This window comes from Lutra lutra, chromosome 3, assembly GCF_902655055.1.
Source record: "Lutra lutra chromosome 3, mLutLut1.2, whole genome shotgun sequence".
NCBI classification, from domain to species: Eukaryota; Metazoa; Chordata; class Mammalia; order Carnivora; family Mustelidae; genus Lutra; species Lutra lutra.
The window spans coordinates 79250214-79268516 of NC_062280.1; the positions used below are offsets into that span (position 1 = coordinate 79250214).

Genomic DNA, 18303 nt, shown 5'->3' on the forward strand with positions numbered 1-18303 from the left:
GCTACAAACCAATCTTTGGAGCATGTTTCTGCTCCTGATTAAAGAACAGAGAAAATAACACCGTAAATGAAGATAAACATAACAGTGAAAGAGAAAACTAAAGCTGATTCCCCTCCCTTTGCCTTGCACTACACCCTTCCCATGCACCCTTTTTTTTCTCCATTAAATATACAGATACCAGCTAAAGACTTTTCAATTTTTTACACTGCTATTCTACCCATTTTTCCTCATAGAATAAATATATCCAAAATTATGGGGAAAGACTATTTTTTTAAAAAGCCTCTAATAAGAAAAAAATTTTTAAACAAGTGAAAGTGCTTTGAAATCTGCAAACAGATGCCATTCAAAAAAGTTTGCAATAGCTGGGTGGGTCTTCTTTTCTGCCCTTTAGAATTAAGGCAATAATGTAACAAAATTATGCAAGTATTAACTGAGATCTTTTTGGTACAGAATTATCAAGTTCATGTTGATGACAGGTAAGAAAGGAAAGGAAACAAAAAACAAAATAGATATATTTCTGAACTCAGCAAAAATGTTTTGGTATTTGTGAATATGTTTGCTAATAGCAGTAAAATTTCGAAAAAACAAATGTTGACAAAAAAAAGTTGCTGAGACTTCTAAATAAATATTACCTTACATTCACAGAGGTTTTAAACTATTTTCACATTTTTGTCTTTTATCTTCATGAATAATCCTGTGATGTAGGCAGAGAATGGATTACCATCTCTATATTATAGAAAAGTATACTGAATTCAGTTACTGTTTAAAATGGGCTATGACTACTACTTGTAAAGATAAGATAATCAGAGCTGGAATGGACTTTAGCATTCCTTTTACAGTTAATTTTTCCCTGCTTTACAGAATGAGTAAAAAATGAAGTTCAGGGAAGTCAAGACACCTCCCAATGTTACAAAACCCAGTGACAAACTGAAGACTGTAATGCAGGTCTCCCAAATCGTGGCCCAGTATTCCACTTTCACAACCACACTGCCTGCCATGCCACAATAACAGATATAAAAGGAGCTTGGAAAATGTTAAAAATCAACATAAAAGTGAGCAGTATTATCAGGTCTGGAAAAAGACATATTTTCAATAAAAGTTAGGATTTTTAAGGATTCAAGAAACAAATAAACTTAAATGTAAAACTACCTACCACGTTCATGTCTTTTCCCTAAAATCCTCCTTCATGTGTTTTCACATCCCTGATTAGTCTATAAATTCCTTAAAATTTCCGTAATCTGTACATATTAAGATTCAAAAATTTTTCAACCAATGAAATTTTTTTTTAAAAAGCAAAACAATTTCAATAATCATGTTACATTCCTGTAATAAGCATCAAAGCATATTATTTTTTATTCCAGTAACTTATGAAGTTATTTTACTCAGGTCACTTAAGTATTTTCATGGTGTACGCTCATTATATTCCCATGCAGACTTCCAACTGAAACAGAGTAATTGAATCTAACAATATAACGCACACATGAGTTAATAAAAATGCAATAACTGATTGATAGACATGTATTATGTAGTGGAAGTGTTTTGGTTTTGGGGGGTTTTGGGGGTTTTGTTGTTTTTGGTTTTTTTGTTTTTTTTTTTTTTTTGAGGATTGTAAGAGATTGCGATTGAAAAGATTAGGTAGCTCATACTGTTATAAAAATGCAGACTGCATGAACCTTATAAACACATGGTGAACAAATCTTACTCACTTTTTTTGGCAAGATTTTTGAACAAATGTTTCAATCCCTAGCCAGCCAGGAAGATATGCCAGTCTTATAGACAACTCTATAGGCTAAAAGAATCAAAATCTATCTGATGCATTTGTATGCAAAATTACACAAGGAGAGCAATCCAAAAGCTATTATTAAAACTAGAGCAAGATTATGCACACACTCATATGTTAAATATACACTTATAACATACATTGTGTATTTACCCATTCAATGTGACTCAACTGAAAACTTCGTGAACCAGGTAAGGCCCTGAGTACTAGTAATTCAAAAATGAGTAACACTCTCCCTGCCCAGAGGGAACTCACAATTAAGCAAGGTGGACAAAATATTTATCAATAAAGTGCTGAAATATAACATTTCAATAACTCAAAATATTTGACACTTGGATTTAATAATCACATTCAACTCATTCTAAATTTCACTAGCTCAGTAATACAAGAGCCTGAAGTTTCTCAAAACAGGAAGTGAAAAAATATGCTTTTAAGGCATTGAACTGAAATCGTAAGAGTTGAAATGATTAAAATTTAACCTTATGTACTTTATGAAAGTGGAATAAAGTTTGGCTGTATTTATACCATAAAAATGTTTAAATGCAAGGTTAAAAAGGTATTGTGCCCAAATACCCAAATCACTTTTGATGTTACTCTCACTTCCTCTTCTGAAAACCATCATAACCATTTCCTTTAACCACAATACCACAGGTCTAGTAATTTTTAGTACTGCTTGCCTTGCTCGTTTTTTTGGACAAAGTTCATATAGGAACAAATTTCAAAGTTTGTTAAAGAGCATAATCTCACAAAAAAGTTTAGGTCGATACAACCTGTAAGTAATAGTACCAAAATTAAATTCTTTGCAACCACATAAATTTATAACCAACGCCCTTTGGTAAATGCAGAGGGCTTCTTTGTAATGATACTGAGTTCCTGCCACATAAGATGTAACAAACTGAACAGACATGTTGCAGATACTCTCCAGATTTTACTGTGTTTAGAGGCAAACTAATCTTGCATCCAGGTAAGCAACAGGAACATAAACCATCCTTATAAAAAACTTATTAGTATTCAGTCAGGACAGTTTTTAAAATTACAATATCTACATCAAATTGTTGGAATAAATCAGTTTTATACTTGAACCTCATTATATGGACTTCAAAAAATTATATATTATTTCTTCAGCAGCCCTAATTTACACACAATTCTACTATGGTTGCGCTAAAGGAAATATTCATGATTTACTAAAAAGCCAACAAAAATAGTTATGAAGACATGACATCAAATACACATTGGAAACTCAAAGGATGTAGACTGTACCCAAAAATCCCTTTAATGTTCTCTTTACCAAGTTCTTGGAAACTTACTAACCCTACCTCAAAAGGGAAAAAATTTGGTTTGTTTTCTCTTAGGAGGAATTAATATTTATTCTATCTTTACATCTATTTCTCTTAACTCCAACTCAGCCTTCCATTTCTTAATCTGCTGAAGCCATTTAAAGACTTTCAATGGGCCTATTAGCTACAACTACAAATTTTCCTTATATGTTATAAACCAGTAATAATAGCAACATATTTACAGTTTTAATTTCGTACCGACACAGAACTTTAAGAAATGTGTTTAGGTACTATTAGACAAGGCTGGAAAAACTAAGATGAGGAGGTGTAAAGAGGGATGGGAGAGAAGGCTGTTAATCCTGTTCGAGTGACTCACAGCCCAGAAGTATTTCAGAAGAAAACTGGTTCCACCCTCACCTCCCCCTCCTCTCCACCCTCAAAATGAAATAATTCCAAATTGTCAGCATGCTCTCAAACGACTATTATTTAGCTATCTAAAATAAAGTGGCAAGCGGAGGAGATGCGGGGTTCACCCTGATAAAGAACTCCCTTCCCACATACACACACCAAAAAATTGAGAAAAAATTGCTACCATCTCCGCCAGATTCCCACCATTCAGCCTCAGTTACGGAACACCCAAGTTTTCCTATGCTCTCCCCGCCCTCATCTTGCCTACCTTCTACCCTCCCTTTCCTGTTGACCCCGTTCCGGGGGCGGGGGCGCAGAGGACGGGGCGATAGAGGCGCCCCGCACCCTGTGCCGGCCCCGCCAGATCCCAACGCTGGGAGCGGGGAAATGGCTTCTCTCTGCCTCCGGCCGGCCCGCCAGCCGCGGGGCGAGGCGCCGGGACTCCGCATTAGGCCGCGGCGCATCTCAGTGACCCCCGGCCGGGCCTGACTCGGCAGGGCCGTGATTTCTGCCGTGGGCGCCGCCCGCTGCCCCCACCCCCGGTTCTCCCCCGCCGCCCGTCCTTCCTCCGCCCGCCCGTCGCCCCCGCCGCGGCCTCGTCGGCCCGTGCGCACCTTTTTGATGTTGTAGAGACGAGTGAGCATGCCGACGCCTCGGTCGTTGAGGATGGTGAGCTTCTCCGCCAGCTTCTGCTGACTGGGCTGCAGCACGGAGCGCGACATGGTGGCAGTCGTGGTGGTGGTGGTGGTGGTGCCGCCGCCGCTGCCGGCCGCCTTGCGCCCAGTCACCGGCCCGCGGCCTCCGCGTCAACCTCTCTCGGGCCTCTTCCCCCCCGCCCGCGACCTCCGTCTTAGGGGAGAGCGCCCATGACCCTTGCGCCCCAATCCCGCGTGGGTGACAGAGCGAGCCTCGGAGACTCCTCGGGGTCCCTTCCCCCGCAGCAGCCCGTGCCCCGTCAGCCCCCTGCCTTCCGCCCGCCGCCCTTCCGTCCCCACCCCCGGCGCTCTCCGCCCCAGCCCCCACTGAGCCGCCTTCCCCGGCTCCTCCACTAGGTGTGGCGGCGGCGGCGGCGTCTCCGGCGGCAGAGAACGAGGCAGCTTCCCGCAGCCCCGGACGAGCGCTCGGTCACCTGATCCGCCGCGCCGGCGCCCCCGCGAGGCCGGACGGGGAACTGCGCCGGGGGGGCCCTAGTCGCCCCTCCCGGCCTGGCCGCTGCTGCAGCAGCGGCCGCTTGAGACTTGACTCCCTCCCCAGACCCGACCCTGAACGTCCACTGCGCCGGATCCCGGCAGGGAAGTCCTAAGCCGGGACCGAGTGAGGTCGCTTTTCCATGCTCGTCCTTCTTCGGCCCCCACGCCTCTCCTACAAGTTCCCAAAAGTTGGCTTTCCGCACCACCTCCCTAAACAAACCAGCAGAAGCCCGGAGGGCGGGAGGGGAGCGTTTCAGGAGACTTTTGCCTAAGAGTGGGCTGGTGGCTCCAAGCTCTTTCCTCCCACTGCTTGACAGACGCTCCCGGCTGAACACAGCAGATGTTGTGCTCCGCGAGGCGGGCGTCGCCTCTCCCATCCTCCCCATCCCATCCCTACTCCCCTGCCTCCAGGCAGTTTGTGAGAGAGGAGGTCGGAAGTGAGGGCTGCTCAAGTTCCTGAGATAATCGGAATCCGGAATTTGTTGACTCGTGGCACCCATCCGGAGAAGACTCTAAATAGACCCTGGCATGAGGGAAGCAAAAAATAAAGGTTCAGTGAAAGAACGATCGCTTTTTTTTCCTGGCCTCCACCCTCAATCCCACCCTTTCTTGGAACCCTTCTACTTTTCCATCTCATTGTGGTTTTTTGTTTTGGTTTGGTTTTTTCCTGATCAGTTTCTTCCCGGCCACACTCCAAGACTACTTCCTCTAGACGAATGTATTAGACTTGGTTCCAAAAGTGAACGAATCAAGGACTTAGGTAATTGGCTTGAGGAGTTCTAGCCAAGAGGATTCACACTGCTTTGATAATTTCTGCCCTTAATTTACTTCAATGTGTTAATCTTTCTGTTATATTCATTAATTTTAAGTGAATGACAAAATGTTCAACCACCTTCAAAACAACATTCTAAGAAAATAAGCTATCATTGGATTTATCAAAACTCTTTGTGAAAAGGAAATTGTGATGAATAGCTTTCAAAAAGAAATTTAAGGGGTGTCTGGGTGGCTCAGTGGGTTAGCCTCTGCCTTCAGCTCAGGTCATGATCTTAGGGTTCTGGGATGGAGCCCCCTCTTGGGCCACCTGCTCAGCCTGGAGCCTGGTTCTCCCTTTCCCTCTAGTCCTCTCCACTGTTCATGCTTTCTCTCAAACAAATAAATAAAATCTTTCAAAAATACATATAGGGGCACCTGAGTGGCTCAGTGGGTTGAGCCTCGGCCTTCGGCTCGTGTCATGATCCCAGGGTCCTGGGATCGAGCCCCGCATCCTGCTCTCTGCTGGGCAGGGGCCTGCTTCCCCCTCTTTCTCTGACTGCCTCTCTGCCTACTTGTGAACTCTGTTAAATAAATAAATTTTTTTAAAAAATACATATAAAGCTGGTGTGTGTACTATTTCTACAGAAATCTTTATTTTAATATCCTGACAAGAGGAAGGGAATGGACTGAACACATTTGACTTAAGTGACATTAAAGAAGTCCAACATCCAGCACAGTCAATCATACCTGAATGAAGGCTTTGTACCTAAAGACTCCTTTACTTTTATTTATTTTTTTAAAGATTTTATTTATTTATTTATTAGAAAGAGAGAGAGAGGGAGCGAGCATGAGCACAGGCAGACAGAGAGGCAGGCAGAGGCAGAGGGAGAAGCAGGCTCCCCGCTCAGCAAGGAGCCCGATGTGGGACTCGATCCCAGGACGCTGGGATCATGACCTGAGCCGAAGGCAGCCGCCCAACCAACTGAGCCACCCAGGCGTCCCTATTTATTTATTTTTTTAATTCAAACACCTCAAGGAGATGACCTTTTGGGCTATTTTAGCCAGTAACATGTTGGGGGATTTGATTTATCTGGTTACTTTCCAACCTGATAGTTAAAATTTTAATTTAGAGGAGGCAAGCAGCTGGAGCCTGCTACAGTGAGAGCAGACCTGGGAAAAGCAAAGCTGCATGAGGGGGTTGGGGCAGCCATATAAGAAAACGGAAAGATGGTGAACGTTGAAGGAAAGATGTGCTCTTTCAGGGGACCACAAACATTTAGCGAGGAGCGGAACTACAGTGTCCTACTAATGAAAGTTCACATCATTTTCTAGTTTTTCCAAAGTGATATATAAAGAGAACAAAAAAATGGTACCATATTATAATTTGAACACAACTATTATTTAAGAAAAGCCACTATCATGTTTCCATATGAACTTGAATACTTGTACCTGATTATAATTCAGAATACACAATAGAGGGAGACTCTTTAGATCTAGTCCAGTATTCAGTTTTTATTATAATTTCTAGACATATTGACCCTAGACTGAATGGAATATACCTATTTGAGTAAAAGAGATTAGATCTAGAGGAAGTATTCATAATTCTTGCATTTTTTCCTACATTTTGCATCAAAAAGCATCTTTTTCAACCCTTTCGGTATTTGCCTATATATATAAAAAGCATACTATCAGAACTAAGGTAATTATATGTTTTGCCATGTACATATAATTTTATGGCAGTTGTAATTAGTATATATCATTTTATATTTTCTTTCAGTTATTCAGTCATTGAAAATATGTTATACCATGTTAATCAGCCTATAAAACTATTACAAAAAATTGTGCCTGTTGTGTTTTTTTCCTACCATAGCTTTCTGGGAAAGCATAAAATTTTAAAAATGATTAAGAAACTAAGTTTTAAAAGCATTATTGGAGATTTTACTTCCCTCATCATATAAAGCATAGTTTTAACAGTTCATTTGGTACTAAAGATTTCCAAGTAGTTTCCATTCAGTTAAGAGATTTCTACTGTTTTTCCCTAGAACATATTCAGAGATCATTAAAATTATAAGCCTTCAGAGATATAGGAAGTAGATAATAGCTTCAAATCTGTAGTAATCTTAGAAAACTAACTAGTGAAATTACTTAGTAGAGACCAGTATGCCTAAGAAAGTGTGGATTTTATCGTATGTAAATTATCTCGGGGTGCCTGGGTGGCTCAGTGGGTTAAAGTCTCTGCCTTCGGCTCAGGTCATGATCCCAGGGTCCTGGGATGGAGCCCCACATCAGGGCTCTCTGCTCAGCAGGGAGCCTGCTCCACGCAGTCCTCCCCACCCCCCCCTCCCGGCCTGCTGCCCTGCCTACTTGTGATCTCTCTCTCTGTGTCAAATAAATAAATAAAATCTTTTTTAAAAATTATCTCAATAAATCTGATTCTTAAATCTGATTCTTAAAAAATTATCTCAATAAATCTGATTCTTAAAATAAATCTACATTTGAAAAATTGTTTTTTGAGGCAATCATAATGGTACTCACTCTAAGGAAGATAAGCATTTGGAAATGCAAACTTGAAAATATTAAAATTAGAGGAAGAGTAAAGTTGGCTTTACAGAAGAATTTATGTTACAATTATAATTTGTGGTCTCCAAATATGCTTTACAATGATTCAATTATAAAATTCTCACAAAATTTCAGAAACTATAGCCCACAGCTTCTTATTTTTTTTTTAAGATTTTATTTATTTATTTGACAGACAGAGATCATAAGTAGGCAAAGAGGCAGGCAGAGAGAGAGGGAGAAGGAAGCAGGCTCCCTGCCAAGCAGAGATTCCAATGCGGGGCTCGATCCCAGGACCCTGGGATCATGACCTGAGCCGAAGGCAGACGCTTTAACCCGCTGAGCCACCCAGGCGCCCCAGCACATAGCTTCTTATATAGGTGTTATAAAACATTTGATCATTTAGAGTAACAATTATGGATGGCTTTAAAAATTATCCAGTTCTATATAATACAAAACTAATCAAATACTTAAAACGTGCAGAATACTATTCTACAGAAGGAGATATGAAGCTGTGTAAGATACAGATTTTCATCTCCTTGAACTCACATCCTGATAAGAACAGAAATGTACATAAGGAGATCTAATATGTGGGAGCCTCAGGTACAAGGTTACAGAAGGCCTAGAGAGAACATTTTCAAACTGAAGCTTCTAAGAGCCCTTTTCCAAGTAACTTACATTTGGCTTTTGAATTAGAGTGAAGTCTTGGACTTATAAACTGTAGAAAATGACATTCTATGCACAAAGTTCAACCTTAGTAAATGCAAAATATCAGGCAAATAACAGGAATGCTCATTACATACACAAAAACACGATGAGAAATAAAGTTGGAAAGAAAAGTGGGACAGAAAATATATAGGCTTATGAATGCTAAAGCAGGAAAAAAATTCAATGGAGAAGAAAGATTTTTAAAAATGGGAGAACAAAAAGGCAACTTTGGGGAACTTAAGGATAATAAAGATAGTTTGAAAGAGTTGCTGACTGTGACAAGGATTTCAGATTATCTTTTAATATCTATGGTCTCTTTCTCCTTTAGAAATAAAACTACATTTTCCAGCCTCTCATGCAGCCCACTGTGGCCATATGACTGATGTTCTGGCCCATAGGATGTAAGCTTTCAAGAACCTTGCTTAAGAGACTGCTGCAACTTTTCTTCTGCCAGTTCTACACTTACTTCGTTCTGCCACATGAAACAAGGATGCAAAGACCACTATTTTGGACCGTGAAGACAATGGCCACATACTAAGGATGGCAAAAATAGACATGGAAGATGTATGTGGGCTTTTTAGAGCAGAACTGCCATACCAAACCTTGTCTATCCTGATCTTGATTTTTGTGAAAGAGAAACTTATATTTAACTTCTTTTATTTGGGGTTTTTTAAATTATTATTACACCCACACCTGATCCTAAATATTGGTTTTTGTGGCCAGTATTATAATATCTCTACTAGGAATCAATTAAGAATACTAATAAAATTTAACATTCAAGTGTTGTTGCACTATGTGTTAGGTGTTACTATTTGAGTTACATTTTCTGTTCTGTCTCAATGATCCTTTGATATATTATCATCTTCATTTTACAAATGAAGAAATAGGAATGCAGATAGGTTTTTTAAATTGCCATAGAAAGTGTTAAAGCTGGTATTGGATCCTTTATCAGTCTGACCAAAATTCATGCATACTGTGATGTCACTGAAGAGCAGTTGGATGGCATAAATTTCTCATGTATCCCAGTGAACATGACTCTACAGTTACTTATAAAGTTCCTTAACTGTGCCTAAATCTTTATAAATAATCCGTTCATTAAATTTCCTTCAAGGGTCACCTGGGTGGCTCAGTCAGTCAAGCAACTGCCTTCAACTAGGCCCATAATCTCAGGGTCCTGGGATCGAGCACCATGTCAGGCTCCCTGCTCAGCAGGGAGCCTGCTTCTCTCCCTCTCTCTCTGTCTGCCTATCTGCCTACTTGTGATCTCTCTCTTTGTCAAATAAATAACTAAAATCTTTTTTCTAAATAAATAAAATAAATAAATAAAATCACTTATGTGAGCCAGCCTCCCTACTTAAAGCAAGAAGAGAGAAAAATTGACAAAAGACATATTTTTGAGTTCTTGGGATAAAGCCTTTTGATTAGGATGTTTCTTGTCAAAAATAATGTTCCGCTTGTTTTTAAAGACGGTTGCAACCTTTGCCCCCATTGGACTTCAGAAACAGATTTTCACAACCTGAGAATGGTGCAGCAGATATATATTGGTTTTTCTGTCCTCCATCCCTTCCTTTGGGAAACAGCTACATTCACACAGAATTTAAAGATTTTTTTTTTTTTTTTTTATTTGACAGAGAGAAATCACACGTAGGCAGAGAGGCAGACAGAGAGAGAGGAGGAAGCAGGCTCCCTGCCGAGCAGAAAGCCCGATGTGGGGCTCGAACCCAGGACCTGGGATCATGACCCGAGCTGAAGGCAGCGGCTTAACCCACTGAGCCACCCAGGCGCCCCTCACACAGAATTTAATGCAGAAAGAGAAAATGAGTCAAGCGATGGGAAGGGTCAGGCACATATAAAATAGAAATTAATAGGGACGCCTGGGTGGCTCAGTTGGTTAAGTGTTTGCCTTCAGCTTGGGTCATTACCCCAGGGTTTTGGGACCAAGTCCCACATCAGGCTCCTGACTCAGTGGGGATCCTGCCTTTCCCTCTGCTTATGTTCTCCCTCTCTGTCAAATAAATAAATAAAATTTTTTTAAAAAAAGAAAAGAAAAGAAATTAATGGAGTTTTGCAAAGAATTATCATTTTTAAAAATTGTTTCAAAGACTACATGTAACTGGACAATAATGCAAACAAAGGAACCAACTCTGAATAAAGAAGTGTGGAGAAGGACAATAGAAGATTTCACTGTTGTTTAACAATGGCCATAGAAAGGATAGACAAGGGGTGCCTGGGTGGCTCAGGGGATTAAGCCGCTGCCTTCAGCTCAGGTCATGATCCCAGGGTCCTGGGATCGAGCCACGCACCGGGCTCTCTGCTCTGCGGGGAGCCTGCTTCCTCCTCTCTCTCTGCCTGCCTCTCGCCGACTTGTGATATCTGTCTGTCAAATAAATAAATAAAATAAATCTTAAAAAAAAAAAGGATAGACAATAATATATATGCTAAATCAATACTTCAAGTTCTGTTCCCCTACATCCAAAAACAACCAGGTATGAAAATTTGCTCTACTAGAAAATAATTAGGAAAGAGAATAGGAAAAAGATGGAGCAACAGCATCCCAGTATCTGTAGTAAATGAAGTAAGGATTTAAGACAGAGATTGCAACTTGGTATTGCAAAGGTGTAACAAAGACAGGCCTAAATGAAACATAAGATGTCTCCAGTAATCAGCAGAAGAGATGCCAAAAATAGAACCGATCTGGTAAGTTCAAAGAGAAAACAATGAAAAATTAGTTACAGTCTTGATCTCGACCAATCACATCCAATTAGTTTCATCTTTTGGCTTGACAGATCTTTGATAATGCACTCCACACATGTGTATTTGCTTCTGTTCTGCAAAACTAATGATATAATGTCTTTCCAAACAACTTCAGTTTTCCCTGTAGAAAAATCCTAATGTAATGAAAATTTTTATTTTATGATTGATTTTCATTTTTCTTGGTTATTTCCACAGTACAAAGGATTTGTGAAGTTTTTGGTTTTGTTTTAGATATGTGTTATGCTTAGACTTACATTTAAATAATGGATGATGAAATACAAATCAGTGTATACAAATATCAGTGGATCCTTTTAGTTTAATCTTAAGTCTTCTTTAAATATGAGAATGCATAGAAAATTGGCAAAGTCAATGGTAGAACAAAACTTGAATTAGAATACAGGATAAGACTATTATGATACTCAAGTTCCAATTGAATATATAAGACCCAAAATATTTACATTTAGTCAATCACAAAAGTAAACAGTCTTTCAAAAATTTGGAAGGATATTGAATATACTGAACTGGACATCCAAGGAATGTCCTAGACTGTAGATACAAATTTGGGATCATCAGAATATGGATGTTATTTGAAACCATGGGAATAGACGAGATCATTTTTGGAGCAAATAATTTAAAAAGGAAAATAAATCCTAGTCTAAAGCCCTTAGGAACTCTAACTTTTAAGAATCAAGAGCTAGCAAACTGAGACTGAATAAAATTGTGAAAGGGACCAGAGACCGGGGTAATACCTGGAGGAGTTAAGGGAGGACTTTTTGTTTATTTTCAGTAGGTAGTTGCCAAATTATCCTGTAGAAAGAGATATTTATAACTCAGTGCAGAGAGATAGGATAATCAAAAGAGCAGAAACTTTGGGGCGCCTGGGTGACTCACTTGATTAAGCATCCAACTCTTGGTTTCTCCTCAGGTCTTGATCTCAGGGTCCAGAGATTGGGCCCTGCTGTGCCCCCTGCCCTCGCCCCCGACCTCCCACTCAGCATGGAGTCTGCTTGAGTTTTCTCTCCCTCTACCCCTACCTCTTCCTGCCCTGGTCTGGCAAATGCGTGTGCGCTTGCTCTCTCTCTCTCTCAGATAAATAAACAAATAAGTAAATAAAATCTTAAAAAAAGAAAAAAAAGGGGTGCCTGGGTGGCTCAGTGGGTTAAGCCGCTGCCTTCAGCTCAGGTCATGATCTCAGAGTCCTGGGATCGAGCCCCGCATCGGGCTCTCTGCTCAGCAGGGAGCCTGCTTCCTCCTCTCTCTCTGCCTGCCTCTCTGCCTGCTTGTGATCTCTCTGTCAAATAAATAAATAAAATCTTTAAAAAAAAAAAAAGAAAAAAAAAGAAAAAAAAGAACAGAAGCTTTGCTAGAACAGGAAGGAAAGAGATGATGGGGAAGCAGATAATACAGAGCCAGACTGATATTTGATTGGGGGTTATAGGGAGAGACAAGATAATGATATTAGCTAACACTTACTGGGTACTTGCAATGTGTCATGTTCTATTCCAAGTGCTTTTCAGGCATTAATGTGATTCATATTCATAACAAATAGTTCATTAGCCTAAATGGAAAGTCATGTGTCAGAAAATGTTAAATGTTCGTTTGAGTTTGGTGTTATGTATTTAAATGGTTCGCAGAACAAAACCTTAGCTTTGAGGTCAGACTGATCGAGTTGGATCCGGCCTTTGCCACCTACAGCAATGTGATGTTGAACATGTGACCAAAGCTCTCTAAATCTGTTTTTCACCTTAAATTGGTATAATTGTACCTACCTCATTAGATTGTTGTGATGAATACATGAAATAATTTTTAGCACTGCACCTTATACAATTCAGTGAGAATAAATGTTACTGGTCATTACTACTATTATGGCTATTATTATCATTGCCCCAGTCTGCTCAGTTGTGTAATTTCCTATGTTGGTAATGGCACAAAAAAGATGGAATGTCGTGGATTTCTCTTTTTTTAGGTGAGTACAAAAGAGAGAGAAAGTAGCAAAGTTGTTGAGACAAGTGGTTAGGGAATAATATAGCTAACTCATTGTGCCTTAGCATTCGACAAAAAAATGAAAAGCCTACCTAATTGTATTAACATTGCTTTGCTTGACAAATTCCTATTTCAAAGTAATAATTTCTGAAAATGATATTTTCACTATTTCATGTTAGACACACACCATAATCATTAAGCTTCTAAGTGTTGATTATGTGCAAATGTTAAGGACTTTAAATTTGTTCTTATTATAAAATATACATTATGCTAAAATATTATAAACTCATTATAAGATGACTTTTTTGCCATTAAAACATCATTGAAGTCTAAATGTTTACAATAAATCAGGTGTTCGCTGATGCTTAAATTCAAGTTTGTATTCCCACTTAAATTCAAATCCAGTCTTACTTAACACTATCATAAAAACTAAGCTGCTATTGTCAAATCCTTTTTTTTCTGCTTTAAAACTATGAATATACAGCTGCTCCACCTGACTTGTTTGCATGTCAAAGCCTTACCATTTCTTCTATTATTTGTAATTACTTCAACTGATTACTATTTTCACAACAAAACTTTACAGAGTTTACTCAAAAATTTTCATACTTCTTATATTTCTCCCATTCCTAATCGTTATTTGTGCCATATTTGAAATGATAGGAAAAGCAATTAACTTTCAGTTTATAAAGAAAGGAAAATCACTTTTTCTTACTAGTTTTATATTATCACTTATTTTACATAGTAGTTTCTGTATTTAAAATATCAGGAGCACATTAAAGCAAACTTTTGCAATACAAGTATATGTATAAATCCTTTCTCATGTTAGATTTTAATTATAGAATAGTGTTTTTTTTAAAGATTTTATTTATTTATTTGACAGAGATCACAAGTAGGCAGAGAGGCAGGCAGAGAGAGAGAGAGAGAGGAGGAAGCAGGCTCCCTGCAGAGCAGAGAGCCCGATGTGGGGCTCCATCCCAGTACCCTGGGATCATGACCTGAGCTGAAGGCAGAGGCTTTAACCCACTGAGCCACCCAGGTGCCCCTAATTATAGAATAGTTTGATGCAACAGTAAACATCAGTACATTGATTTAAATAGAAAATAGTTATGGTAGTTCTGTTATCTAATATATCAACCAAAAAGACAACCACTCAGATATAAACTATAGAACCTCTAAACATCAGAAAAGAACCTTGACTGTGTAATCAGTTCTGGAAATAATGGAATTAGTCCAGGTCACTCACTTGTTTTAAGAGAGGATGAGATAGATTTAAAGGAATTAAATCAGAAGAAAGGAATGAAGTAAGCAACTCATTTTTACTCATGTACTCCAAGGAGTTGAAACAGAAACAAAACAAAGATACAATCTGCTTTTCTTTTTATGTTGGTGTTTATAGACCAGATTAATTCTTGTTTCTAAATTAAGTTCCTAATTAACTTTGGATCCTAGACTCCTTTGTAAATCTAATGAAGCTATGCATCCTATCCAGAAAAATATACAAATTTTTAGCACAATTTTAAAGAGTGCATGGTCTCATTAAAGCCTCTATACAGCTTCATAGACCCAAGAGTCAAAACCATTCTGGATTATAATGAGTCCACCTGAAGAGGCACAACAGGAACAACTGTATACCCAAATAATCATGTGGCTAAGTGTCTAGGTTTAACTTGGCATAAATATTTTTTAGACCATCATCCAAAGGTATAAAAAGTATTTTTCCTTTCTTTCTTTTTTTTTTTTTTTTAAACTAGTTTCCATGCTCATTGGGGAGCCCATTGCAGAGCCCAACACAGGGCTCAAACTCACCACCCAGAGATCAAGACCTGAGCAGAGATCAAGAGTCGGACACCCAACCTCCTGAGCCACCCAAGCACCCCTAAAAAGTATTTTTCCTTATCAATTCAATGCATCATGGCCAACTCCATGATAATCTTTCCACAGGCCTCATAGTGTAGCCTTCGTAATCCTATGAGCTAATATCAGGACTAAATATCCCACTGCAGATGGTTGACTCAGGCTCTCTCTTTATCTGCCTCCTCTGGTGGCCAGAATGTTGGCACCTCCAACAGCAGGTGGGAAGGAGAACTGAAACCAGGAGACTCAAGTTATTTTGTTTTTCTTTCAGTTGAATACCTTGACTAAACAGTTTAGTGCAAGAAAAAGATGGAAACTGGTGTTTAGCAGTAAGTCTTTGAATTGTATGCAAGTTATCATTTGCCCTTTGTCCCTTTCTCCTATTGTTATATGTAGTACAGGGTTGGCTGCCTCCTTAATGAAATGTGCAGTGCTTTAAAGAGATCCCGTGGCTTCTGCACATTACATAAACCATAGTTAGTCGGCCTCAGAATGATTGCAGAAAAATTGTAAATTTAGTCTCAGAAACCTGCTGCTTAAAGCAGACTCAGCCAGCTTTTCAGTTTTCAAAACTGCTCTGTATAAAGTGGCACATTTGGAAATCTGTTGCTGATACACCCTATTCATACTCTATTCATAAGAATAAGACTTCACAAATCTCACTTGAGAAAGAAAAGGACATAGGATACATGAAAGGTTCACAAAAATGGAAGAAACAATGAATTCCAAGAAAATCCAGTATTGGTTGATTTTCAAATACTTGGACGTTAACATGACTTTGCATGAAATAATTCCTCTCTTGAATTCTATGCCAGGTGGCAAATTCCCAATCTACCAGCTTATAATTGGCCCTATGTTTCATGCTGCTAATGCTTTTCCAAGTAAGCAAAACGTAAATATAAGTAAATGCAACCACCACCACTACCAGCATCATTTAACATTAAATAACAGTTTGACACAAAGCAATGGACTTGACCACAATTATTGGAGTTAGGTAAGGTACCTCAAATTCTTTTATGTCATGTAAATATATAACCAAATATTAGGATTAAGGGATTTTTTTCCCTTTCCCTCCATGAAGAACAGATTAATTTAATTCATGTGAAAGATTTATTTTTCTTTTATGCCTCTTTTATTTCAGGAGATATTTCAAGAGGTACTTATTCAAAGGGAAGTTTTTTAAAATTTTAACTTATTACAAATGGTTGCAAACATAAAAAGAGTAGAGAAGGTATAATAACCTCCCATGTATCCATTACCCAGGTTTGACACAACATTTTCCAAAACTTAAATGTAAAGAGTTTTGTCTATAATCTAAACCAGAATTTTTTGATTTATGATAAATAATAAGTGATTATAATATAAATAATAAGTAACTAGGAACTCTTGAAGAGATCACTTTGAATTATTTCTTTTCTTTTTTTAAAAATTTCAATTCAATTTAATTAACATATAGTGCATTTTTAGTTTCAGAGGTAGAATTTAATGATTCATAAGTTGCATACAACACCCAGCGCTCGTTCCATCAAATGCCCTCTTTAATGCCCATCACCCAGTGACCCGATCCCCCCACTTTTTTTATTTTTTATTTTTTATAGATATAGATACAGATATAGATATAGAATAATTATAATTATTTTTAAAAAATAACTATTTAGGGGCATCTGGCTGGCTCAGGTGGTGGAGTATATGATTCTGATCTTGGGATTGTGAGTTCAAGGCCAGGTTGGGTGTAAAGATTACTTAATAATAAAATCTTCAAGCAGAGTAGCGTAGCGGAAGCATGCTGGGCCCATAAAATCTTAAAAAAAAAAAAAGACAAATAATTATTGTTTCTCAGGAAGTACCTGAATATAAACAGTATTCTCAAAATTCATGTTTTTTAGTGGTAATGTTTAGACAGATTTTTTTAAAAGATTTTATTTATTTATTTGACAGACAGAGATCATAAGTAGGCAGAGAGGCAGGCAAAAAGAGGAGGAAGCAGGCTCCCTGCTGAGCAGAGAGCCTGATGCGGGGCTCCATCCCAGGACCCTGGGATCATGACCTGAGCCAAAGGCAGAGTCTTTAACCCACTGAGCCACCCAGGCTCCCTGTTTAGACAGATTTTTAAAAGAGAAGACTGTGAAGATGAGTATCAAAGTGGCTTGCCTAGCAATAACCGAACCAAGGGGTAAAACTTGGCTAAGATCAGTTAAATTCGTATCTCTTTATCAAACTGAAGCTAAGCTAACAGCATGTGATATCACAGCTATTTGAGTAGTGCTCCCTACCTAAATCTTGGTTTAATCAGAAAAGCAAATAACAAATGCACCAAGTACATTCGTTGCGCTGAGTCACTGGGTTGGAAGAAAGATAAACCACCTACTGAACAATGACATATTTTCCTTCTAAGTGATTTACAAGTCTTTGAGGACCAGCAGGTCTAAAGCCTCCAGGTCTTGTGTTAATCTGTCCTGTCTACAATACTCACCCAGTGCTTGTTCTCAAATTTTGATCTCAGGCAACTTTGATTATGAGAATTTGCTTATGTAAAAAGCTCTCTGGCTGGTACGGAGGTGTAAGTAAAAAAAAAATTTTTTTTAAATCAGATAATATTCAGAATCATAGCAAAGTTTTTTGTTAATCAAAACCTTTTCAGGTTAATATTAAACATTTGCTGGTATTTACACTAATTGACAGGAAAATTACAAAATCATTTTGACTGATTCAGTCTAAGAACAGTTTCTCCTTTTTTCATCTCCAAAAAAATGATGGAATACCAATTTTGCTGGCAATATTGGCTGTAGCTTTAGGAAGTTTAACTTATTATATTGACAAGCTTGATAAAAATACTCCTCATTTATTTTTTGTCCAGTAAATTTTAAGTTAAGCCTAAGATTCATTGTAAGAAAAAGACCTATAACAAAATAGAGAAATATTAATCTTTATAATTTCATGTTATTGATGATATCAAATGCCTTTTCCTCTCTATAACACAAAAAAATCCAAACTGCATTTTCTTTATGAATTTACAATATGGGAAAAAAGGAAATCTCCA

General features: G+C 38.6%; 1 protein-coding gene across 2 annotated transcripts in view; it reads right to left on the minus strand.

Moving 5' to 3' along the window:
* The window catches only part of NCKAP1 (NCK associated protein 1), a 105655-nt gene extending 101052 nt beyond the window's left edge, over positions 1–4603 (minus strand). Inside the window, exon 1 of one of the 2 annotated variants that reach the window (XM_047722373.1) lies at positions 4080–4603. In XM_047722373.1, the coding sequence (XP_047578329.1) occupies positions 4080–4187 (108 nt within the window). In that variant the 5' untranslated portion in view covers positions 4188–4603. The remainder of the gene's footprint in view (positions 1–4079) is intronic. The other variant, XM_047722374.1, reaches the window with a different exon arrangement.
* Between the last annotated feature and the right edge of the window lie 13700 nt (positions 4604–18303).